This window comes from Pelophylax lessonae (genome assembly GCF_965119305.1).
Source record: "Pelophylax lessonae genome assembly, chromosome: 9".
In the NCBI taxonomy this organism is placed as follows: Eukaryota; Metazoa; Chordata; class Amphibia; order Anura; family Ranidae; genus Pelophylax; species Pelophylax lessonae.
This window is the reverse complement of record NC_138776.1, coordinates 266515852-266541858: the sequence shown is the minus strand read 5'-3', so window position 1 is coordinate 266541858 and position 26007 is coordinate 266515852. Positions and strand designations below refer to the sequence as shown.

The window sequence follows — 26007 nt, the reverse complement described above, 5'->3', positions numbered from 1 at the left end:
TCTTACCCGGTGATGTGAGGGGCGGCTGATTCTCCATCATGACGTCCTTGTAGAGATCCTTGTGTCCTTCTAAATACTCCCACTCCTCCATGGAGAAATAGACAGTGACATCCTGACACCTTATAGGAACCTGACACACACAATGATACAGTCACCATCCAGACACATCCCTTGTCTGTTACTGGATAATGTCCCAGAATTCCCAGCACCGCTCACCTCTCCTGTCAGCAGCTCCATCATCTTCTTGGTGACTTCTAGAATCTTCTGCATGTTGTGTCTCTCAGGTTTTAGGGAGTCACATGGAGGCACTGTGATGGTCATATGATCACCTGACTTCAGAAGAGGAAATCTCTGTATTGGAGAACCAATAGGAATACCATGTTAGAATCCCAGAATCCTCCTCACCTCTCGGGTCAGGTCTGTGTTTTATTAATAGAGATACGAGTGATGTCATGTGACCTCCCAGAATCCTCCTCACCTCTCCGGTCAGCAGGTAGATGATCTCCAGGGTGAGGTTTAGTATCTTCTCTTCCATGTACTTTTGGTCCTCCTCCATCCTCATTTGATCTATACAGGTTTCCTTGTGGACACATAAATTCTGCGAATAGAATAAAGAACTATTTGGGTGGTATTGGTCACACAATAATATCATTAAAGTTTTAATTGCCCAACATTTGCAGATATATGTGGAAGCCTCACTGCCTTGTCAAGGACCCTTTGCAAAGTCCTGACTCTAGTCTCTGGGATCCTCCATATTGGAGCATACCTGCATAAAGCAAAAGATAAATGAAAGCTTGGAGCTAGCCCGTTCCTCCTTAACCCCTTCCATACCGGGACTTCCCCCCTTCCTGCCTCCCCTTCCATACCAGGCACCTTCCCCCCCTTCCATACCGGGCACTTGCCCCCCTTCCTGCCCCCCCTTCCATACCAGGCACTTTCCCCCCTTCCTACCCCCCCCTTCCATACCGGGCACTTGCCCCCCTTCCTGCCCCCCCTTTCATACCAGGCACTTTCCCCCCTTCCTACCCCCCCCCTTTCATACCGGGCACTTTCCCCCGTCAGGAGAGCCACTGATCGGATCTCCTCCACCAGCGCCTTGTCATCACGAATAGAGGAAAAGTCGATAACCGGCACTTCCTGGTTATGATGTGACCAGCTATGATTGGACACAGCTGATCGCATGGTAAAGAGCCCACATCATAGGCTCTTTACCGAGATCAGAGATGCGGTGTGAGCGACACACCACACTACCGATCGCTACAGGGCTGCTGCTGCTGGACGTCATATGATGCCCAGTCAGGATAGCTGATCCTCGGCCCGGCCATCATTCTGCTATAGGCCGGACAGGATGTGCTTAAAGGCACCAGAAGCCCAGTACAGCACGATGGCAGCTGGAGGCATCCAATGTGTCCCTGCCACAATTCCAACACAATTCCAAACATGACAACCACCCCAATTTACCACCAACTTTTAGAGTAAGGTGTGAAATTGTTTTGTTTGCTCTGCATAAAGCCCTCCCACGTACACCCTACCTTCAAAGCTATTTATAAATTGGGGCAGTCGCCATTTTTGTTTTGCTCTATGCTCCATACTCCTGACCCCGGCACTCCACCATTGTGTTGGCTGCATTGTGTAATGATTGCCCATTCAGTGTAATATTTTTCTCCCTGTCCTGTGTGCGGCAAATACTTCTAAACTGTGAATATTACAAAATAATGGCATATAAATAAAACCCCCAAACTCAATAAAAGTGAAATAATCCACCAGATTAGAAAATGTTCCGGCCCCGTAAATGGGGAAATGTTCTGCCCCCGAAGTTGATAATCTAGGTTTCCACACTATATATGTGTGTATCATCATCGGCTGGAGATAAAAGACGTGACAGTGACTATGGAGAAAGAGGACGGAACACGAGGGGGGTTACTGGGTGTAAATAGAAAATAAGATCTTATTACCTCCTCTGCTGCAACTCCCAGCAATGTCTCCTCTCTACTTCCTGACGCCTCACCTCTCACCTGGAACTTCCTATTTATACCTGACATCACTTCCTGTCTGTGGCTGACATCACTTCCTATCTACCATAGAGACTTCCTGTCTCAGAATAAGATCACCATCTTGTGGAGCTCAGATGAACTGCAGCCCCGAGAAACATCTCATAGTGTGAATGCGGCCTTGTGGTGTGTGTGTATGTACTGTATATCCTTATAGATGGTGACGACAATAATAAGGGGGTCCTTCTCCCACTGATCACTAATATAAGGGGGTGCTTCTTCCACTGACCACTAATATAAGGGGGTCCTTCTCACACTGATCACTAATATAAGGGGGTCCTTCTCCCACTGACCACTAATATAAGGGGGTCCTTCTTCCACTGACCACTAATATAAGGGGGTCCTTCTCCCACTGACCACTAATATAAGGGGGTCCTTCTCCCACTGATCACTAATATAAGGGGGTCCTTCTCCCACTGACCACTAATATAAGGGGGTCCTTCTTCCACTGACCACTAATATAAGGGGGTCCTTCTCCCACTGACCACTAATATAAGGGGGTCCTTCTCCCACTGACCACTAATATAAGGGGGTCCTTCTCCCACTGATCACTAATATAAGGGGGTCCTTCTCCCACTAATCACTAATATAAGGGGGTCCTTCTCCCACTGACCACTAATATAAGGGGGTCCTTCTCCCACTGATCACTAATATAAGGGGGTCCTTCTCCCACTGATCACTAATATAAGGGGGTCCTTCTCCCACTGATCACTAATATAAGGGGGTCCTTCTCCCACTAATCACTAATATAAGGGGGTCCTTCTCCCACTGACCACTAATATAAGGGGGTCCTCCCACTGATCACTAATATAAGGGGGTCCTTCTCCCACTGATCACTAATATAAGGGGGTCCTTCTCCCACTGACCACTAATATAAGGGGGTCCTTCTCCCACTGATCACTAATATAAGGGGGTCCTTCTCCCACTGATCACTAATATAAGGGGGTCCTTCTCCCACTGATCACTAATATAAGGGGGTCCTTCTCCCACTGATCACTAATATAAGGGGGTCCTTCTTCCACTGACCACTAATATAAGGGGGTCCTTCTCCCACTGATCACTAATATAAGGGGGTCCTTCTCCCACTGACCACTAATATAAGGGGGTCCTTCTCCCACTGACCACTAATATAAGGGGGTCCTTCTCCCACTAATCACTAATATAAGGGGGTCCTTCTCCCACTGACCACTAATATAAGGGGGTCCTTCTCCCACTGATCACTAATATAAGGGGGTCCTTCTCCCACTGATCACTAATATAAGGGGGTCCTTCTCCCACTAATCACTAATATAAGGGGGTCCTTCTCCCACTGACCACTTATATAAGGGGGTCCTCCCACTGATCACTAATATAAGGGGGTCCTTCTCCCACTGATCACTAATATAAGGGGGTCCTTCTCCCACTGACCACTAATATAAGGGGGTCCTTCTCCCACTGATCACTAATATAAGGGGGTCCTTCTCCCACTGATCACTAATATAAGGGGGTCCTTCTCCCACTGATCACTAATATAAGGGGGTCCTTCTCCCACTGATCACTAATATAAGGGGGTCCTTCTTCCACTGACCACTAATATAAGGGGGTCCTTCTCCCACTGATCACTAATATAAGGGGGTCCTTCTCCCACTGACCACTAATATAAGGGGGTCCTTCTCCCACTGACCACTAATATAAGGGGGTCCTTCTCCCACTAATCACTAATATAAGGGGGTCCTTCTCCCACTGACCACTAATATAAGGGGGTCCTTCTCCCACTGACCACTAATATAAGGGGGTCCTTCTCCCACTGACCATTAATATTAGGGGGTCCTTCATTCACTGGCCACTAATATAAGGGGGTCCTTCTCCCACTGACCATTAATATTTTTTTTTGAATAAACGTTTTATTGAAACAAAAGGAAAATGAACAATGACAAGTAATGGCAAAGTGGCAAAGTCAGCTGATACAGAATAAAAATTAACATAACAAGTCAGAGAGCAACATAAAACGTATCCAAGTACCGGAGTCCTAATTATATAGCAGATAAACAAACCAGAACCTATCATGATAGGACAAGGCGTACTGTATACGGGCGACACCTCGGTACAGTACAGGACATAGGGGTGCCGATGCAGCACGGGCAAATGCCCTAGCTACATGGGCCAAAACAAGCAAGCAATTGGTCTAAGAGCTCTCACATGGGTAGAAGGAGACATACAATACATAACCAATTGAAGGGGAGAGGCGGACTCTGTCCCATCAGCCTGGAAAGATATGAGAAGGAGCAGTAGGGGTGCAATAATGTTACAATCCTAGATGGCACACCTCCGGAATGGACACCCCCAGGGGGAGCTAACTGTGTCCGGTACCGGAGGGTGGCCATCCACCAATGCGAGAAAACTGCTCCACGCTAAGCAGGGGGACATGGGGGTGAGGAAAGGTAAAGGGGGGACAAGGACAATCAATGGTGGGAAGCAGACGCCAGGGGCGTCCAGAAACAGTGGGTGGGGGGGACAGGAATGTAAGGAGGGAGTAGGGAGATTAGGCTAAGCAAGGAAAGGGGAACGGAGAATAGAGGTAACAGGGGATTGAGTAGAGGAATGAAGGTGCACTCCCCCAGACTCCGGCCGGGAGACAGGGGTGTGAAGCCTACACAGGTCCAGACTAGGTATTCAGCAGTCGGCGGTGACCATTAATATTAGGGGGTCCTTCATTCACTGGCCACTAATATAAGGGGTCCTTCTTCCACTGACCACTAATATAAAGAGGGGTTTCTCCTTCTGGCAACTAATATAATGGGGTTCTTCTCCCACTGACCACTAATATAAGGGGTTCTTCTGCCACTGACCACTAATATAAGGGGTTCTTCTCCCATTGACCACTAATAAAAGGGTCCTTCTCCCACTGACCACTAATAAAAGGGGTCCTTCTCCCACTGGCCACTTATATAAAGGGGGTTCTTCTCCCACTGACCACTAATTTAAGGGGATCCTTCTCCCACTGACTAGTAATATAGGGGGGTCCTTCTCCAAATGGCCACTAATAAAAGGGGGTCCTTTGCCCACTGATCACTAATATAAGAGGGGCCTTCTCTCACTGATTACTAATATAAGGGGATCCTTCTCCCACTGACTATTAATATAAGGGGGTCCTTCTCCAAATGTCCACTAATAAAAGGGGGTCCTTGACCCACTGATCACTAATATAAGGGGGGCCTTCTCTCACTGATCACTAATATAAGGGGATCCTTCTCCCACTGGCCACTAATATAAGGGGATCCTTGTCCCACTGGCCACTAAGGTAAAGAGGGTTTTCTCCCACTGACCATAAAGATAAGGGGGTCCTTCTCCAACTGACTACTAATAAAAGGGGGTTCTTCTCCCACTGACCACTAATATAAGGGGGGTCCTTCGCCTGCTGACCACTAATATAAAGGAGGCTTTCTCCCACTGGCCACTAATACTGTATATGGGGGTCCTTCTCCCACTGGCCACTAATATAAGGGGGTCCTTCTCCCACTGACCACTAATATAAGGGGATCCTTCTCCCACTGACTAATAATATAAGGGGGTCCTTCTCCAAATGTGCACTAATAAAAGGGGGTCCTTTGCCCACTGATCACTAATATAAGGGGGGCTTTCTCCCACTGGCCACTAATATAAGGCGATCCATCTCCCACTGGCCACTAAGATAAAGAGTGTTTTCTCCCACTGACCACTAATATAAGGGGGTCCTTCTCCCACTGACTATAAATATAAGGGGATCCTTCTCCAACTGACCACTAATAAAAGGGGGTTCTGCTCCCACTGACCACTAATATAAGGGGGGTCCTTCGCTTGCTGACCACTAATATAAAGGAGGCTTTCTCCCACTGGCCACTAATACTGTATATGGGGGTCTTTCTCCCACTGGCCACTAACATAAGGGCATCCTTCTCCCACTGGCCACTAATATAATATTGACAATACACTCCTTTGAAACCTTGGACCTCTGCGTGTCGGTCCTTCACTCTTGGGTGCCTACCAACCAGCCCTACTCCAGCCTACAGCTACGTAGTGTAAACCTGGTTGGGTTGGGAGGGGTGGTGATCAGGAGGAGAATTCCCCCTCCTGGTGGTAAGGAGCATGTAAGTGAATTGGAATTAGCCAGTTAGGTGCTGTCCCGGACGGTAGGGTAGGAGTTAATACTTACCCGGTTCTTTAGGTTTTGGCAGGTTTTTATCTGGGTCCGATCCACTGATCCTGTAATATAAAAGAGGGACAGTGGTCCGGAGCGAGAGTATGGGACCCGTAATAGGTCAGAGAGAGAAAGAGAGGTCCGGGGCCCATAATGTTTTGGTGCCAGTGTACACGGTGTACATTCATCTCTAATAGTGGAAGCTCGCCTTAAGGTCGAGTATTCCCCACCGTGTCTCACAGGCATTGATGGAAACGGCGAAAAGTAAAGGTACACCAGGTGTAGTCAAGTGATCCTGTTACAGGTGGCTAGTGTAGCTAAAAAATACTCACCCCAGGGTTGGCTTCTGATGTGACCCTTGCTTGGTGCCCAATGAGGAGGGAAACATGGAGGACATGATGACCACCCTGTAACCCTGATCTGCCCACAAGCAGACCCTTCCATGGAACACACACCAGGTGACCTTTACCCCCATGTGACATGGACTGTTAGAACCCTGATCTGGAACCGTGGAGAAACACAGGGTCTCATGACAACATAAATATTTCCAGCCAGTTATACGTACTGTTCTAGATAGACTATACTGTGCTACACACTGATGCGGTTGGAGGGCTTTCTGGTTACCTTAGTCCTATCTCACCATAACATGTATGATTATACAGTCCCATTGGTTCCCAAGCCCTACTCCATAGAAGTCATGATTTCCATACACTGCGCTGATGATGGTAAAAAAACCTGGAACATCGCTTCTCTACCTTTTGGCCAATCTGTTCTTATCAGTGTAATGGTATCATGCACCGGGACACCATTTTGTCAAGCAACCATCTTGTCTCAGAGAGCAGCCATCACATGTAAACCAAAAAAGCACTCATTCACCGGCCCCCACCTTACCCTAATTAACATTAGTATGCGAGCTTCAAAGAAAACCTTATCAGCAGGAAGCCTGACAGATGTGTAGGACAAAACAAGCCGACTTCAAAGAACTTTTTATCTCCACAGACAAACCCTGGCAGATGTACAGGCCAGGTTGTAAAGTCATAATCTTAGCAGATGTCCACTAAGACTGACCAGGCTGGGTCGTAAATAAAACACAGCCCAGATGGTCATTAGAACTGTAATACATTCACACACAAATTCATAATTGTAAACACAGCCAAGATATGTCTCTAGAAAGTATATATTTGAATGCCAAATAAAATACTGAATGAAACGAGACCATGCATGGTCATCCTATCGCACATGAAATAGAAAAGAGCGATAAGATATTCCTTGTGTGATAAAAATATTCATGTTTGATATCGTTGTAAAGCGAATAACATGCTGAGTTATAAAATTTCAGTTTCAAGAATGTAACCATTACATATTTTGAGATATGAATTCTGGTATAAATCTGTCTAAATGGGAGGTGTCTTGGCATCTTGCTGAGCCTCAGGACTGCCCATGGCCCCAGAGTTTATTGGTCAAGGACCTCTGGTGACACCCCCTGCGGGTCAGAGAAAAAGAGAGGAGCTGATGAGTTTCTCAGTTCTCATTTTAACATCAAGCAGTAACATCGCTCAAGGGAAGAACCGATCACACATGCTCAGCTTCTGGAACTCTGATAATACAAGGACATTGGCTGCAAGTATCCTAATTTCTAATTCTTTATCTATTCTTCTAAATTGCTGAATTGTGTCTCTATTTCTTTGTAACCCATTTTTCTGTAAATATTTTTATTTGCACCAATTTTAACCTTTTTTATAATTAAACCTTATTTTGAAAAGTGTTAATTTTGTCTCTAAGCTCTTAACGCAAGCTAACAACGAACCTGTCTCATGAAGAGCGCTACTGTCTAGAATAAACCCTCCGCACATTCCTGTCTGCAGTGACAGCACGTGTTACGGATGGTTATTCTAAAGTCATAATTGGTATTTCTAAAATTACGAGTGTCCTCTGGGCTCATCATAACGTAGAGGTGGTGGCAGAGAGAGGGTTAATTGCTTAATTAGCCTGGTGACAATCGCTCTCAGCCTGCTGGCACCTAGATTGTGGTCCCGCAAGCTGGACAATCTGTGTGCCAAGGGCAGCTGAGAGTGGCATTGTTACGCAAGTGACGGCAGGGTGTGAGATTGCCTGGTCTTTGGTCACGAGTTGGATGAGAAGGCCAGGGGTCTGATACCCGCCACCATCACAATCAGTGTCTAGTAGGGGTGCTCCACCATCATTCTGGCCTTTTGGCTAGGATGGCTGGCTGTATAGTATCCCTGCTGGTATGATGGGGGGTCCTGAGAACCTTTCCCGATGGCTAAAGAAACCGAATAGAGCATGCACCATCTGAGGCGTGGGTCAGGAGTATTTCTCTGGCATGGAGAGTTCTGAGGAGCCAGTGCCTCCTGATTTGAGCAGTGCTACCTGGTCTGGTCATTAGCTGGGAAGGCTGTGGTGTCAAATGCCCTCTGGTAGTGGCACCCCAGGAGTGCAGGAGTAACACTATGCAGGGCCGGCGCTACCACTAGGCAAGTTAGGCGGTCGCCTAGAGCGCACTGCCCCCTAGGGCGCCTGCCGATGCTTTCTCCCTCAGTATGTCCCTCACTCTCATCTCCGTTCGGCTCTGCAAAGACTCATCAGGGTCTCCCTCCGAGTCCCTGACAGTCTGAGATGTGCCGTGCGAGATTACAGAGGCGGCCGGTGCCGCGCCTCTATGATCATTCATCAGTGAGAGAGATCAGAGGTGACAGTCCGTGTATCTGTCACTGTTCACTCCAGAACGGCTGCAGCCTTCACACACCTCTTCTCCCCCCTACCCCTCCTGTGTGCTCTGTGCTGATCTCCGTCTGTGAAGGAAGGTGGGCCGGAAGATTAAAAAGCCGAGCTGACCTGACACTGAGAAGCTGCTGAATGACGAGCCCGGGGATCACTCCACATGAGGTAACACTTTCACTGACCAGACCCTCCAGAACTTGCCCCCCCTTCTCTCCCTGTCTCCTGAAATCCCCCCCCAACCTGTCTCCCTTCTCTCTCCCCCCCCCCCCCCCTCTCTGTCTTTGCCAGCACTGGAAATCCCTTTACCCCTTTCTGTTAATAATAAACTCCCTCCTTCCCATCATCTTCCTATACATTGATGTATTAGTACAGAATAACTTTATTAACTTTATCCATTCAGCCCCGGTTCACATTAGTGCGATCACGGAGATCGCAGGTAATTTGGAGCGCACTGCTGCTAAATTACATGCGATCTCATGTGCGGTGCGAATTTCAGCCATACAGTTTGTATGGCTGAATTCGCATCGCATCCACTCCAAACTCACACATGAGGCTTTTTTTTATCTGCAGCAGAATCGGATCGCACAGTGGTTCACACTAGTGCAATCCGATCCTGTGCGAACTGCCAGATGGCACTGTGATATGCGATCTCAACTGGGGGTGTCGTTAACTTTTCATTGACACCCCCTGCGTATCGCATATGGCAGTGTGAACTGCCAGAAGTGCGAATGTGATGCGGGAACACGCTGCATATTCGCAGCGTTCCCGCATCGCACAAATGTGAACCGCCACTTAGTCTCGATTCACACTGGTACGATGCGGGAAACCCTGCGATTCAGTGACGGTTCCTGCATCGCACCAGAATTGCACACTGGTTCACACTGAGATCTGCGAATCGATGGGGATGTTAATGTAAGGTTAATGACCCCCCAGATTTGTTCAAAGATCGCAGTGTGAAATGGTGCAGGAATCAGATCGCATAGGTGTGAACATCCATGTGATCCGATTCCAGTGTGGACCAAAAATAGGGACCTGCACCATTTTGGTTCAAATGCGATGCAATTTCAGCCTTACAGTATGTACGGCTGAAATCACATCACACAGACATTGCATGTGATCTGGGCAAATAAAATTGACGTCCTTTTTTCCCCACAAATAGAGCTTTCTTTGGGTGGTATTTGATCACCTCTGCGATTTTTATTTTTTATTTTTTGTGCTATACACAAAAAAGATCGACAATTCTGAAAAAATAAAACAATATTTTTCACATTCTGCTATAAAACATCCCCAGAGGGTGTCAAAAATCCTTGCACCGGCCCTGACACTATGGGTAGGCCACCCCACTGTATGAAACTGCACTAGGCCAGGACACCTTTCCTTTTTCCTGCACCACACCTCATGGGCTAGGCTTTTTGGCCAAGACCAGGGCAATATGTGTTGCCAGGCTGCAAGGCCTAGCCAAAGCACTTACACTGGCACCTTTTTTGTTTTGCATATATACTTAACTTATTTTTGCTCTCCATGTGTGTGTCACCTTCCCCTTCAAGGATGTGTTCCATTCTTACTCTCGATGGATGGTGTTTTTTTCTTGAGCCTACCCTGAAGTCTAAAGGGGAGGATGTGTGGCAATAAGACTCCTTCCTCCCCTACCTTGAGTGGTCTCAGGGAGAGCCTCTTACCTAGTGTTCATTGGTCTACGTCTGCTGCAGCTGCAGGGACACAGTCGATGTGCCGCAATGTAACATCCGTGCAGCCCTAAACGTACCCATGCTGGGTTTAGGGACATGCACCCACAATGATGTCACATTGGGACACAGCGGCTGGGTCCATGCAGTCACGTGTCCCAATAGAAATCTAGAGGGCTACTAGCACAGGGAAGCATGCAGCACCTGTCCATCCCTGTGCCAGAAACATGTGGCATGCAGCTAATCGCTCTGGGGCCTTATCCTTGATAGGGGTCTGGTATGAATGTCAAGAGTGATCCCACACAAAAAAAATGGCTTGGGTTCCCCCAAATTTAATTACCAAACTCTTTGGGTCTGATATGGATTTTAATGGGGATACTCATGCAAAAAAAATGAAAATAAAAGTGAGGGGTCCTCCCCAATATCCAAACCAGACCCCTATTTGAACATGCAACCTGGCAGGCCAGGAAAGAAAGAGAAGGGACGAGAGTGCACCCCTTGAACAATAGCAGGCCACATGCCCTCACAATGGGAAGGGTACCTTCAAGCAACACAGGGAAAGCCGCTCAGGTGAGGCACAGATATCCAGGTGCTGGTCGGATTCACCGTCCAGTAATCAAGCTTCCAAAGAGAAAAAGTGACCGCACTCAGAGATGAATGAACTTGAAGTGTTTATTCCCATTCATAAAAGACAACGGTGCATCGAACAGACATGGACACGGTTGACGCGTTTCACAACTCTGTAGGTCGCTTACTCATAACCAGAGGGTTCCTTGGCAGGTAAGACCCTCCTGGCAAAGCACCTTGTCCCCATGTTGATGAGGACAAGGACTTTTTTCAGATTCCACTAAGCCTCTTGCCTGTAGACCACTATAACTACTGGGCCAGGGTTATGGGTGTCTGCAGGCAGGGGAATTTGAAAGTCATATTAAAATAAGGACGCCACCAGAAACCTGACCTTCAGTCTCCATTGACCCTCTGCTGACCACACAGTGATTGTCAGAGCACGCTAATGACAGAAGATGGAAGATGGTCCTATCTGCATTTTTTTTCTAGAAAATGACTTTCCTTATCTGACAATAAGACCAAAGGGTTCTCCTATAAACATTAAGCAATGTAGACTAAGTGTATCTCTTATTTGTGAAAATAGCGAGCTGGCAAGTTCTGAAAGTAAAATCATCCCTCGTATTAACCCCCCCATACATCCTCATCTTAATATTGTGCAACCAGTAAAATCCAGATACTTCTTTATTCTTCTACAGAGAAATCTGCACAGATCACATCAAAGAGGATGGAGGAGGACCGGAGTCACATGACTGAGAGGATACTAAACCTCACCCTGGAGATCATCTACCTGCTGACCGGAGAAGTGAGGAGGATTCTGGGAGGTCACATGACATCACTCTTATCTCTATTAATAAAACACAGACCTGACCGGAGAGGTGAGGAGGATTCTGGGAGGTCACATGACATCACTCTTATCTCTATTAATAAAACACAGACCTGACCGGAGAGGTGAGGAGGATTCTGGGAGGTCACATGACATCACTCTTATCTCTATTAATAAAACACAGACCTGACCGGAGAGGTGAGGAGGATTCTGGGAGGTCACATGACTTCACTCTTATCTCTATTAATAAAACACAGACCTGACCGGAGAGGTGAGGAGGATTCTGGGAGGTCACATGACATCACTCTTATCTCTATTAATAAAGCGCAGACCTGACCGGAGGGGTGAGGAGGATTCTGGGAGGTCACATGACATCACTCTTATCTCTATTAATAAAGCACAGACCTGACCGGAGAGGTGAGGAGGATTCTGGGAGGTCACATGACATCACCCATCTCTATTAATAAAACACAGACCTGACTGGAGAGGTGAGGAGGATTCTGGGATTCTAACATGATATTCCTATGGGTTCCTCAATACAGAGGTTTCCTCTTCTGAAGTCAGGTGATCGTATGACCATCACAGTGCCTCCATGTGACTCCCTAAAACCTGAGAGACACAACATGGAGAAGATTCTAGAAGTCACCAAGAAGATGGTGGAGCTGCTGACAGGAGAGGTGAGCGGTGCTGGGAATTCTGGGACATTATCCAGTAACAGACAAGGGATGTGTCTGGATGGTGACTGTATCATTGTGTGTGTCAGGTTCCTATAAGGTGTCAGGATGTATCTAAAAAGGTAAGTATCTAAATAGGTAGGGATTAGGTCAATTATATCTTAGCTTGAGGTCCGCAAGGGATAACAGTTCACCCCTTCTAGTGATATCCCCTAATGTCTTTATCCCTTTAGTAGCCCATATGATGGGGTCTAGAATGGTAAGAAATTGAGAGAGACAGGGGTTCATCCACAGTGTGGAGGCTGCCGAGAAAGAATCTAAGGCAGGTTGCAGCAGGTTTTGAATGCAGTCCCATAGCTTGAGTGTGGCTCCTATAGTTGTCGTTAGGGGAAACTGGGCCCCTGAGCCTCTATGTAATAGGAGGCGCAGGCTTTTCATAGGAGCCCAACACTGCTGCCTCCAACACCGTCACCCCTAAGAAGCCACCTACGTGCGAAAACTCCCTGCCCAGCTAAAAAGTATTTAAAAAGGTTAGGAAGTGCTAAACCCCCTTGTCCCCAAGGTTCCTGCAGGGCCCTGAGTCCAATTCTAGGAGAGGCCCATATAAATGAGTTGAAGAGTCCATGTATTTTGTGAAAAAACAAGCGTGGGACCCAAAGAGGGGAGTTGCGAAGAAAATATAAGAATACAGGGAGTATCTTCATTTTAAGAAGATTGATGTGTCCCAGCACTGACAATGGGAGGTTCCTCCAGGCCTCAGTCTTTCTTTTGAGAAAGTCCAATAACAGGTGCAGGTTTAGTGCGTAATAGTCTGCAGCTCTCGCTGATACCTGGATCCAAAGATATGTGAAGTGGTAGACCCATTGCAACTGCATTGTCGCATCTGCCGCAGCTGCAGTGCCAAGGTCTAACGGAAGTATAGTGGACTTATCCCAATTCACGCGCAGGCCAGAAAAAAATGTAAATTTATCCAAAATACGAGAAACCGCACGTGCCTGGATTTTTCAAAAACAACAATTCAGTGGTGATACTTACCTGATCACACACTCCTCCACCCTTGCCTCCCTGCGAAGGTTGGAGTTCTACTTTCACTGTCAGAATGGAGATCACTCCACCCAACAGTCGGGTATAATTGCAGTGCCTAGTGATGAAACCCAGAGAGTGTTCCAGCCGTCATCACCTCACTGCCACTTTGCCGCTTTTCCACTGCATGGAACCGAACGGTTCGGCTCACTTTTGTGCTTTTCCACTGCTGGCACCGCATGGTACGGTGTAGGAACGGTTCGGTACGGTACGGCGGCGCTTTTCCACTGCATGGAACCAAACGGTACGGCTCTCTAAAACAGTACCACCTCGATTGTGGTTGCGCGCTTTTCCACTGCATGGAACCGAACGGTTCGGCTCGCTTTTGTGCTTTTCCACTGCTGGTACCGCATGGTACATTGTAGGAACGGTTCGGTACGGTAAGTCGGTGCTTTTCCACTGCATGGAACCAAACGGTACAGCTCTCTAAAACAGTACCACCTCGATTTTGGTTCCAAGAGGTACCATACCGGTACCATATACAACAATCCTTTGCATGTAGTCACTACTAGCCACTGATTGATCAGAGAATCGTTGTTATCCCACCCACTTAACTTTAGTACTACTTTAGTGGAAAAGCAAACCATACCAAACCGTACCTAACCGTTCCAACACTGTACCATGCGGTACCAGCAGAGGAAAAGCAAACTGGGCCAAGCAGAGCCGAGTAGAGCCGAGCCGGTACTTGCAGTGGAAAAGTGCAGAGCCCTGGAACCTGTGAGATTTGGACATCATGAAAAAGAAGACAAAATCCCGGGACTGTCCTACAGGATCAGAGACAATTAGCAACAATGGCAAGGCCGTGTTCACGCTAGGAGATCTTTCTCTGGGCTGCCTCTGAGCTCCACAAGGTGGTGATCTCACTTCGACAGGATGTCTCTATGGAAGACAGGAAGTGATGTCAGGTACAGACAGGAAGTGATGTCAGGTATAAATAAGTTCTGGGTGAAAGGTGAGTTGGGAGGAAGTAGAGAGGAGACGTTACTTGAAGTGGCAGCAGAAGAGGTAATAAGATCTTATTTTCTATTTACACCCAGTAACCCCCACCCCCCAGTCATGTTCCGTCCTCTTCCTCCATAGTCACTGTGACGTCTTTTATCTCCAGCAGATGATGATACACACATATATAATGTGGAAACCTAGAGTCAGGGTCAGAATATTTCCCTATTTACGGGGCCGGAAAACATTCTCTTCATGTTGGAGATGTGTCACCTTAGCAGTCTCTTGTAACGAGGGATGAGATTCGGATTCGGGTTGTACTGAATTTGACCCCCATAGTGATCACCTTGAATAGGCTTTAAATTCGGGGACGCAAGACAGGTGTTTTCCTGCACTAAATATTACAGGTTGGCAGCTGAGATACAGCCGGAAAAAAAACGTGGCAGCAGCAGGACGGCCTCTAACTGGAGTCTGTTTCACAGTGAGCTCCAGGTTAGGGATGATCAAAACTGCCCTGGGTTTGGTTTGATCCGAGGCTGAACCCAAACCCATCTAAATCATATGGTACCAAACCCGAAAATGACCGTTTTTAAAAAATATTTAAATTTTCACATACATTATATTACCAAAAGTACGCCTGCCTTTACATGCACATGAACTTTAATGGCATCCCAGTCTTAGTCCGTAGGGTTTAATATTGAGTTGGCCCACCCTTAGCAGCTTTAACAGCTTCAACTCTTCTGGGAAGGCTGTCCACAAGGTTTAGGAGTGTCTAAGGGAATGTTTGACCGTTCTTCCAGAAGTGCATTTGTGAGGTCAGGCACTGATGTTGGATGAGAAGGCCTGTCTTGCAGTCTCTGCTCTAATTTATCCCAAAGGTGTTCTATCAGGTTGAGGTCAGGACTCTGTGCAGGCCAGTCAAGTTCCTCCACCCCAAACTCGCTCATCCATGTCTTTATGGACCATTTGGTGGAGGGGGGATTATGGTGTGAGGTTTTTTTTCAGGGTTTGGACTTGGCCCCCTTAGTTCCCAAACTCGCTCATCCATGGACCTTGCTTTGTGCACTGGTGCACAGTCATGTTGGAACAGGAAGGGGCCATCCCAAAACTGTTCCCACAAAGTTGGGAGCATGAAATTGTCCAAAATGTCTTGGTATGCTGACGCCTTAGGAGTTCCCTTCACTGGAACTAAGGGGCCCAACCCAACCCCTGAAAAACAACCCCACACCATAATCCCCCCTCCACCAAATGATTTGGACCAGTGCACAAAGCAAGGTCCATAAAGACATGGATGAGCAAATTTGGGGTGGAGGAACTTGACTGGCCTGCACAGAGTCCTGACCTCAACCCAATAGAACACCTTTGGGGTGAATTATTAATGAGTTTTTCAGGAGTTGAGCTTGGCGCCTTAGTTCCAGTGAAGGGAACCCTTAAGGCGTCTGCATATCAAGACATTTTGGTCAATTTCATGCTCCTAACTTTGTGGAAGGAGTTTGGGGATGGCCCCCTCCTGTTCCAACATGACTGCACACCAGTGCACAAAGCAAGGTCCATAAAGACATGGATGAGGGGGGTGGAAGAACTTGACTGGCCTGCACAGTCCTGACCTCAACCTGATAGAACACCTTTGGGATAAATTCGAGTGGAGACTGTGAGCCAGGCCTTCTCGTCCAACATCAGTACCTGACGCTTCTGGAAGAATGGTCAAACATTTCCATAGACACACTCCTAAACCTTGTGGATGGCCTTCCCAGAAGAGTTCAAGCTGTTATAGCTGCAAAGGATGAAAAAAAATGGGCCCTTTAAGGCCGTTGAGAGGAAGTGACGTTTGACGTCGCCCCGGTCCTCCAAGGCCATAGAGTGGAGTGGGGGCCAGCTTGCCCTCACTTGACTTCCTGCCTAGGAGGGGAAAGAAACAGATCGTTTTTCCTGCTACCAACGGATCCGGTAAGTGGTGAAAACAACCAGGAAGTGGCGGGAGGAGGTGGGGGGGGGGGGGGGGGGTAGCATCTCACCACTGGGAACACTTTTATGTGAAAGAGGACCGCCCACCCAGTAAAAAAATACTGGGGTTATGGCAGCTATCTGCTACCATAACCCTGGTATTTAACATCTAAATAGCGGCGTAAAACTGCGGCGGGCAGTCCGGAAGTGGTCCCGCTGCCCATAAAAGTGACCCCGCGGCAAATGCACTGCTGGGACCACTTTTATCAGATTCCGTATCGCCAGCTGCTGCCATAACCCTGGTATTTGACGTCAAAGTAGCGACGTAGATACGCGGTGGGCGGTCCGGAAGTGGTTAGCAGACCGCTCGTGCGACGCTGTACCAAAATAAAATTTGTCCTTTTGTTCCCACAAATAGAGCTTTTTTTTTAGGTGGTATTTGATCACCTGTGAGTTTTTTTTTGAAAAACAGCGACAATTTTTTAAAAAAAAATAATAATAATTTTTTACTTTCTGCTATTAAACATCTAATAAAAAAAAAACGTGAAAAATCGAATTCCGTCATCAATTTATTTCAATTTTTATTCTGCTACATATTTTTGATTAAAAAAAAAAAAAAAAGCAATAAATGTATATTGATCTTTTGGTATGTTGGTTTGCGGTATATTTTGGTATATTGGTTTGCGGTATATTCTAGTATATTAGTTTGCAGTATATTTAATATATTGATTTGCGGTATATTTTGGTATATTGGTTTGCGGTATATTTTAGTATATTGGTTTGCGGTATATTTTGTTATATTCTCGTATATTGATTTGCGGTATATTTTGGTATGTTGGTTTGCGGTATATTTTGGTATATTGGTTTGCGGTATATTTTGGTATATTGGTTTGCGGTATATTTTGGTATATTGGTTTGCGGTATATTTTGTTATATTCTAGTATATTGGTTTGCGATATATTATATATATTGGTTTGCGGTATATTGTAGTATATTGGTTTGCGGTTTATTTTGGTATATTGGTTTGCGGTTTATTTTGGTATATTGGTTTTCGGTATATTTTGGTATATTGGTTTGCGGTATATTTTGGTATATTGGTTTGCGGTATATTTTGGTATATTGGTTTGCGGTATATTTTGGTATATTGGTTTGCGGTATATTTTGGTATATTGATTTGCAGTATATTTTGGTATATTGGTTTGCGGTATATTTTGGTATATTGGTTTGCGGTTTATTTTGGTATATTGGTTTTCGGTATATTTTGGTATATTGGTTTGCGGTATGTTGGTTTGCGGTGTATTTTGGTATATTGGTTTGCGGTATATTTTGGTATATTGGTTTGCGGTATGTTGGTTTGCGGTGTATTTTGGTATATTGGTTTGCGGTATATTTTGGTATATTGGTTTGCGGTATGTTGGTTTGCGGTATATTTTGGTATATTGATTTGCAGTATATTTTGGTATATTGGTTTGCGGTATATTTTGGTATATTGGTTCGCGGTATATTTTGGAATATTGGTTTTGTGCAAAAATAATCGCGTCTACAAACGATGCAATATTTTTTTGTTTCAATGTTTTTTATTAATATTTTATCAGTATAAAAGTAACAGAAATACTGTAAAATATAGAGAATCGAACAATCCTTGATTGCCCTTCTGTATTTACAAGTGATAGTGGTGAGCAGAGAGCCGAGGGCGAGAGCCAGAGGTGGCGGAATGGAGTTCCAACACGTTCGAGAGCCAGAGGTGGTGGAATGGAGTTCCAACACGTTCGAGAGCCAGAGGTGGCGGAATAGAGTTCCAACACGTTCTGGCTAAAAAAAAGCCCTGGCTGCAAGGGCCACATAAAATTGCCTGGAGGGTCGGATTTGGCCCCTGGGCCTTATGTTTGACACATGTGTTCTTTGGAAAAAAATTGATTAATCAGAACCTGCCGCTTTATAAGTTGACATAGGAGGAGAGAAGGTGGCCCAAGAAATGTCTTAAAATATGGGGCCAATGGACAGATTCTCAGGATACTAGTGAACAAAAGAAAGAAATGTGTGAGGTCCCCCAGGAAATGCATACCAGACCCTTCAGGACCCCTTTGGCAAAGCATCTTGTCACCATGTTGATGAAGACAAAGGGCCTCTTTCCCACAACCCTGGCCGGTGGTTGTGAGGGTCTGAGGGTGGAAGGCTTATCGGAATCTGGAAGCCCACTTTAATAATAAATATGCCAGCCTCTATGTCAACGAATATGTGGTACCTATTCCTACTCATTTACAAAGAGAGATGTAACCTCTTAGAAATGAAGGCATCCAAACATTAACCGATGCCAAACGACTCACTGGGGGAAAAAAAAAACGACTCCTGTGACAGATCCCTCACGATGCTCTGGCCGAATAACTGCTCCCCAAGCTGTCATTAATTATAAAAAGGAAGGGAAGGATTAGTGGTGACATCATTGCCGAAATATGGCCTGTGGCCACATCTGATTCCTGGTGATGTCAACAGTTGCTAGGGACGCGGCAGGTGATGCTTTCCTAGGAACCATTAACAGTGGGAATTTGTCATAAATAAAAGCGCTACAGATACTGCTTTGTATATACGGCATTCGGATCCTTCCAGATAGATGGGAAAAACGGGCAAAGTTCCTAGGTTGGGACCAAACCACCAGCTCATCCTAATTTCAGCAGCTGGACCTTTATTGCTGGTCCCTGCCTGGAACATGGCTGAGACACCCTCTCCCTCCCTACTCACCCCACTGTCCTCGACTATGTAAAAAGAGAGGAAGACTGGTATGTCAATCAACTCTTTCTCCTTCAGCAAGTCAGATATGGTATGGTCCAATAGTTTGAAAATTCCTCATAGCCAGTTTCAGGGGCTATGGTGGGATTGGCGTAGGAGAAAGAAAAGAAAAAGAGGATGTAGGTATGGGATGGTTTCGTCAGTTACCTCTCGTGTTCTGGGGCTCTTATAGTCAGCTGATGTGCCCTTCCTCTAGTTTGTGCAGAACTTCCATTATTTTTCCACCACTACTGTTCTATTCACCATAATTTTTATAAAATTGTTACACTCTAATGACAGAATACACCAGTAATAGATGGTGACTGTATCATTGTGTGTGTCAGGTTCCTATAAGGTGTCAGGATGTCACTGTCTATTTCTCCATGGAGGAGTGGGAGTATTTAGAAGGACACAAGGATCTCTACAAGGACGTCATGATGGAGAATCAGCCGCCCCTCACATCACGGGGTAAGAGGAGACTTTATTGTAAAGGAGAGAGCAGTACGGAGGATCCACCTAGATCCCCCATCATCTGATAAACACATAGAAACAATGTATTCAGTCAGTGTGTGTGTTTCCTACAGATGGATCCAGTAATGGAAACCCACCAGAGAGATGTCCCCGTCCTCTGTATTCCCGGGATTCCACACAGGAAGATCACACCATCCCCCACCATCATCAGGTAGATGAATACAAAACTACTATTGATTGAACTAGATGGACTAGTGTCTTTATTCAACCTTACCAACTATATAATACAATTATTATTAGTGTTGTAGAAGAATCCCGCATTCTCCACCATCTGTTGTAGAAGAATCCAGACCGTTGTTTTGTGCAGTGTCTATCCTGACCTCCAGAGCCCAGCCGTCTTTGATAGATGGTGCAGTGTCCGTCCTGAGCTCCAGAGCTCAGGACCTCCAGAGGCCAGCCGTCTTTGATAGATAACCCAATATATAGTTGCCCGCATTCTCCACCAATTGTTTTCGAATCCAGACCGTATGGTGTAAACATAATCCAAGTTTTTTATGATTTATAAATCTAATTACAAGTTATAGGTTTGATGTAGCATTACATATTACCTTCATTCACATTAGTGGTGCCCATGTCCATCCTGACTTCTAGAGGTCATCCTTTGGTAGATAAAGCAATATGTATTTGCCCGCTTTCTCCACCATTTGTTTTGGAAGCATCCAGACTTGTGCGGTGAAAATATAATCCAAGCTTAGTTGATCGTTAATGCAAGGAAGCTGGTAAAGATATGACATACCCCTCAATAATACCAGCCAACCCCACTTATATAACCCCCTATACCTCCAAGAATGTAAATTTCCAGAAGACAGTCTCCCTATTAGATCATAAGAGCCCCACTTAGAGCAAGAGAACCCAGAATCTTTAAGAGTCTTTCTTACTAGTTCCCACGTAACAAACTATACCTTTCACACATCTACACCTTCTTGTTTATTGATTTTCGACAGGGTTGAAGATGCTGAAGGAAACAAGACTATGGCCACCAGGCCTGTAGCTCAACTGAAGCCATATTCAGCAGTTATTTGTTATACATCCGTATGTTTGTTACATTAAATTTATTTTAATATATTCAGAGTGGAAACCTCGGGGATATTATTATTGTTGTTAAAGAAGAGTTTAAAGAGGAGGATGAGCAGTATGGAGTGATGGAGGAGTTTTCAGAAGGACACATGGATGTCACAATGGAGCCACCAAATACCAGGAACCCACCAGAGAGATGTCCCCGTCCTTTGTATTCCCAGGATTCCACACAGGAAGGTCACACCATCCCTCACCATCATCAGGTAGATGAGGAACAATCACTGATAGTATCATTAGGATCTGTACATTATCTGCATTGTTACAATTGATGTCACTTTTATTATATATTCAGAGTGGAAACCTGAGAGATTCTAAAGTTGATGTTAAAGAGGAGATAAAAGAGGAGGATGATGAGGATGGGGTGATGGAGGAGTCAGAGATTCCAAAAAGACACAAAGATCTGTACCAGGACACCATGGTGGAGTCATCCAGCTACAGAAACCCACCAGAGAGATGTCCCCGTCCTCTGTATTCCCGGGATTCCACACAGGAAGGTCACACCATCCCCCACCATCATCAGGTGGGTGGAGTTGAGGGTTGGGAACATAAAGTGATTGAACACTCTGACATGTGGAGACGATGTGTGGACTCTACAAGATGATATTTTCTATGTGATCTCACATCATAAATACTTCTATGTTACAGATGTTATTTTCTGCCATTCTGTTGGTTTAGGGTGAAGATCTGATGAACGTGAAAGTTGAGGATGAAGTAGAAGAGACGTATGTGAGGGATGATCAGCAATATACGAAGGAGGCTGGAATGACGAGGACATTCATAGAGGAGGACACTCCTACAGGGATCAGCACAGGTGACCCATAATATATTCTTCTCTTATCTCTGCTCTGTTACTGCACACCAGTGTTGCCAACCCCCGAGAGGGAAATTTACTGGCAGAACGTCCAAAATTTACGGACGGCACCAATTTTTTACTGGCAGTGCAAAAATGTACATAAACAGGCTGTTTTCAGTGCTAAACCGTGCAAATATCAATACTTAAACTATAAACATGTAGATAGAGCTATTAGCAACGTGTTTAGGTTAAACAAAAGTCAAAAACCATATTTCTCCATTAACATGAAGATCAGGTTAATATAACCCAGCCAGCACAGCGTTCCCCCATATATCAGAGTCCACTGCATTCTCCTTTACATCAGAGTTCCCTTTTAAATCAGGGTCCGCAGAGTTCCCTCTTCGCACTGTAAGGGGAGAATCCTGCAGACTCTGATGTAAAGGGGAACGCCAGGAACTCTGATGTGGGGGGCAATCTTGTGACCAGAGACCACCTTACACAGTGGAGTGAATACATTAAGATATGGGGGGGGGGGGGTTACTAATATAGAGGGATCTTTATATCAGTGCCCCCTTACATCAGTGACCCCCCCCCCCCCATCAGACTGGTCTGGCGGCTCTGTCACTGACCTCCTCTCAGGTGCACTGTGCAGGGCTCAGTCAGATGGCCCCTGTCTCCACTCCGCAGGCCCCGCACATCTGACTTCTCCTGTGACCCCCCATCCTGGCAGCGCTCTCACTCTTGACTCCTCTCCAGAGTCCAGACTCCCCTGCAGACATGATAAAAGACAAGAGATGGTCAAAGACTGCGGACATGGTACAGGAGGTGGTCAGAGACTGCGGACATGGTACAGGAGGTGGTCAGAGACTGCAGACATGGTACAGGAGGTGGTCAGAGACTGCGGACATGGTACAGGAGGTGGTCAGAGACTGCGGACATGGTACAGGGGGTGGTCAGAGACTGCGGACATGGTAAAGGGGGTGGTCAGAGACTGCGGACATGGTAAAGGGGGTGGTCAGAGACTGTGGACATGGTAAAGGGGGTGGTCAGAGACTGAGGACATGGTAAAGGGGGTGGTCAGAGACTGAGGACATGGTAAAGGGGGTGGTCAGGGACTGCGGACATGGTACAGAGGGGTGGTCAGGGACTGCGGACATGGTACAGAGGGGTGGTCAGGGACTGCGGACATGGTACAGGAGGTGGTCAGAGACTGCGGACATGGTACAGGGGGTGGTCAGAGACTGCGGACATGGTAAAGGGGGTGGTCAGAGACTGCGGACATGGTAAAGGGGGTGGTCAGAGACTGTGGACATGGTAAAGGGGGTGGTCAGAGACTGAGGACATGGTAAAGGGGGTGGTCAGAGACTGAGGACATGGTAAAGGGGGTGGTCAGGGACTGCGGACATGGTACAGAGGGGTGGTCAGGGACTGCGGGCATGGTACAGAGGGGTGGTCAGGGACTGCGGACATGGTACAGAGGGGGGGTCAGGGACTGCGGACATGGTACAGAGGGGGGGTCAGGGACTGCGGACATGGTACAGAGGGGGGGTCAGGGACTGCGGACATGGTACAGAGGGGGGGTCAGGGACTGCGGACATGGTACAGAGGGGGGGTCAGGGACTGCGGACATGGTACAGAGGGGGGGTCAGGGACTGCAGACATGGTACAGAGGGGGGGTCAGGGACTGCGGACATGGTACAGAGGGGTGGTCAGGGACTGTGTACATGGTACAGGAGATGGTCAGAGCTCTCCACATGAGTGTCCTCCTCCTAAGTCCCCTTCACCTCTCCACAGCCACAAACATCAGTGACATTACTAGTGCAGAGTGAAGCTGTGACACTGCCTGTGGAGAGGTGAAGGGGGCACAGGAGCAGGACACTGATGTCCTCTGCCCCCTGACTCATCTCTCTACTCCAGTCTGCTCCTGCTAGCTGTCGGAGGCTCGGAGCCCCAGCACTTACCAGTCCTCTGCCTCGGCTGTCAGTCTGTGACTGCTCTGTCCACTCCACCAGGCATCCATTTAGCGGCAGCATCTCCTAGTCCACTCCAGATAGAGTCCAGTGTTGCCAACCCCCGAGAGGGAAATTTACTGGCAGAACGTCCAAAATTTACGGACGGCACCAATTTTTTACTGGCAGTGCAAAAATGTACATAAACAGGCTGTTTTCAGTGCTAAACCGTGCAAATATCAATACTTAAACTATAAACATGTAGATAGAGCTATTAGCAACGTGTTTAGGTTAAACAAAAGTCAAAAACCATATTTCTCCATTAACATGAAGATCAGGTTAATATAACCCAGCCAGCACAGCGTTCCCCCATATATCAGAGTCCACTGCATTCTCCTTTACATCAGAGTTCCCTTTTAAATCAGGGTCCGCAGAGTTCCCTCTTCGCACTGTAAGGGGAGAATCCTGCAGACTCTGATGTAAAGGGGAACGCCAGGAACTCTGATGTGGGGGGCAATCTTGTGACCAGAGACCACCTTACACAGTGGAGTGAATACATTAAGATATGGGGGGGGGGGGTTACTAATATAGAGGGATCTTTATATCAGTGCCCCCTTACATCAGTGACCCCCCCCCCCATCAGACTGGTCTGGCGGCTCTGTCACTGACCTCCTCTCAGGTGCACTGTGCAGGGCTCAGTCAGATGGCCCCTGTCTCCACTCCGCAGGCCCCGCACATCTGACTTCTCCTGTGACCCCCCATCCTGGCAGCGCTCTCACTCTTGACTCCTCTCCAGAGTCCAGACTCCCCTGCAGACATGATAAAAGACAAGAGATGGTCAAAGACTGCGGACATGGTACAGGAGGTGGTCAGAGACTGCGGACATGGTACAGGAGGTGGTCAGAGACTGCAGACATGGTACAGGAGGTGGTCAGAGACTGCAGACATGGTACAGGAGGTGGTCAGAGACTGCGGACATGGTACAGAGGGGGGGTCAGGGACTGCGGACATGGTACAGAGGGGGGGTCAGGGACTGCAGACATGGTACAGAGGGGGGGTCAGGGACTGCGGACATGGTACAGAGGGGTGGTCAGGGACTGTGTACATGGTACAGGAGATGGTCAGAGCTCTCCACATGAGTGTCCTCCTCCTAAGTCCCCTTCACCTCTCCACAGCCACAAACATCAGTGACATTACTAGTGCAGAGTGAAGCTGTGACACTGCCTGTGGAGAGGTGAAGGGGGCACAGGAGCAGGACACTGATGTCCTCTGCCCCCTGACTCATCTCTCTACTCCAGTCTGCTCCTGCTAGCTGTCGGAGGCTCGGAGCCCCAGCACTTACCAGTCCTCTGCCTCGGCTGTCAGTCTGTGACTGCTCTGTCCACTCCACCAGGCATCCATTTAGCGGCAGCATCTCCTAGTCCACTCCAGATAGAGTGACTCTGCATGGCCGGTGCGGCGGCGGCGGGAAAACTTAAATTATGGCAGGGGCGGGGGCGGACTTAGGGGCGGGCGCAGGCGGGCAGTGCAGTGACACTCGTCCAACGAACAATGCGAGTCTGGCAGTCTGCATCGCTGCGAGTGCGAGAGTCGAGAGAAGAACTCGGCATCTCCGGAACTGCGCGCCGCGCATGCGTAGTTCTGACAGTGCCGCCACCGCAGTAGATTTACGGGCACTTTTCTCCTGCTACGGGCATTTACGGGCAGGAGAAAAGTGCCCTTTTTTTACGGGCTGTCCGTAAATCTACGGGCGGTTGGCAACACTGCTGCACACTGATTGGTCCAGAGTAGGGGGAGCTGAGTGCTGTCATAGGTTGATAATGGTCACCTCCCTGTACTGATACCCGTCCTGGGGTTCAGCTGGCAGTATTCCTTGTGTGTCACTCCTAGTTACAGTAGCACAGATATGAGAACACAGATTGAACCTTTCTTAGGTTGGTCTCTCTTCTTCTATCAAACTCCCTCCAGTGCTGCATATCACCAGAAGCCTAGACCTATGGTCACTCTTTCTATGGTAAAGGGTCTGCAAGCCTGAACTTGGAACCTCTTGTCTATCAGAGATCACATGACCCAGTGCCTAGGCTTTTGGTTGTGTAAAGAGCATGGACCTCCCAACCCCCATTGGTTTCTGCTCTTCTGACAAGGCTGTGTAAATGTAGAAGTGATCTGGGAGGAGGACCAAAGGCCCTTTGACTGAAGAGGGGGGAGAGTCCCAGCTGGTTGGGAC

At 47.2% G+C, this 26007-nt stretch overlaps 5 protein-coding genes across 5 annotated transcripts in view; 4 read left to right on the top strand and 1 right to left on the bottom strand.

Moving 5' to 3' along the window:
• Positions 1 to 151, bottom strand: part of LOC309563956 (uncharacterized protein) — a gene marked incomplete at both ends in the record, with an annotated part of 64247 nt that extends 64096 nt beyond the window's left edge. The window contains 1 exon segment of the mRNA XM_082268586.1: positions 14 to 151. Within this exon segment, the coding sequence (XP_082124712.1) occupies positions 14 to 151 (138 nt within the window).
• Positions 1 to 26007, top strand: part of LOC309564447 (uncharacterized protein) — a 714240-nt gene that overhangs the window by 418234 nt on the left and 269999 nt on the right.
• Positions 1 to 26007, top strand: part of LOC309563950 (uncharacterized protein) — a gene marked incomplete at its 3' end in the record, with an annotated part of 302349 nt that overhangs the window by 185521 nt on the left and 90821 nt on the right. The gene's annotated exons all lie outside the window — the stretch shown is intronic.
• Positions 1 to 26007, top strand: part of LOC309563951 (uncharacterized protein) — a gene marked incomplete at its 3' end in the record, with an annotated part of 261782 nt that overhangs the window by 172568 nt on the left and 63207 nt on the right. The gene's annotated exons all lie outside the window — the stretch shown is intronic.
• The window catches only part of LOC309563953 (uncharacterized protein), a gene marked incomplete at its 3' end in the record, with an annotated part of 229314 nt that overhangs the window by 172071 nt on the left and 31236 nt on the right, over positions 1 to 26007 (top strand). The window contains exon 2 of the mRNA XM_082268583.1: positions 21331 to 21558. Within this exon, the coding sequence (XP_082124709.1) occupies positions 21331 to 21558 (228 nt within the window). The remainder of the gene's footprint in view (positions 1 to 21330; positions 21559 to 26007) is intronic.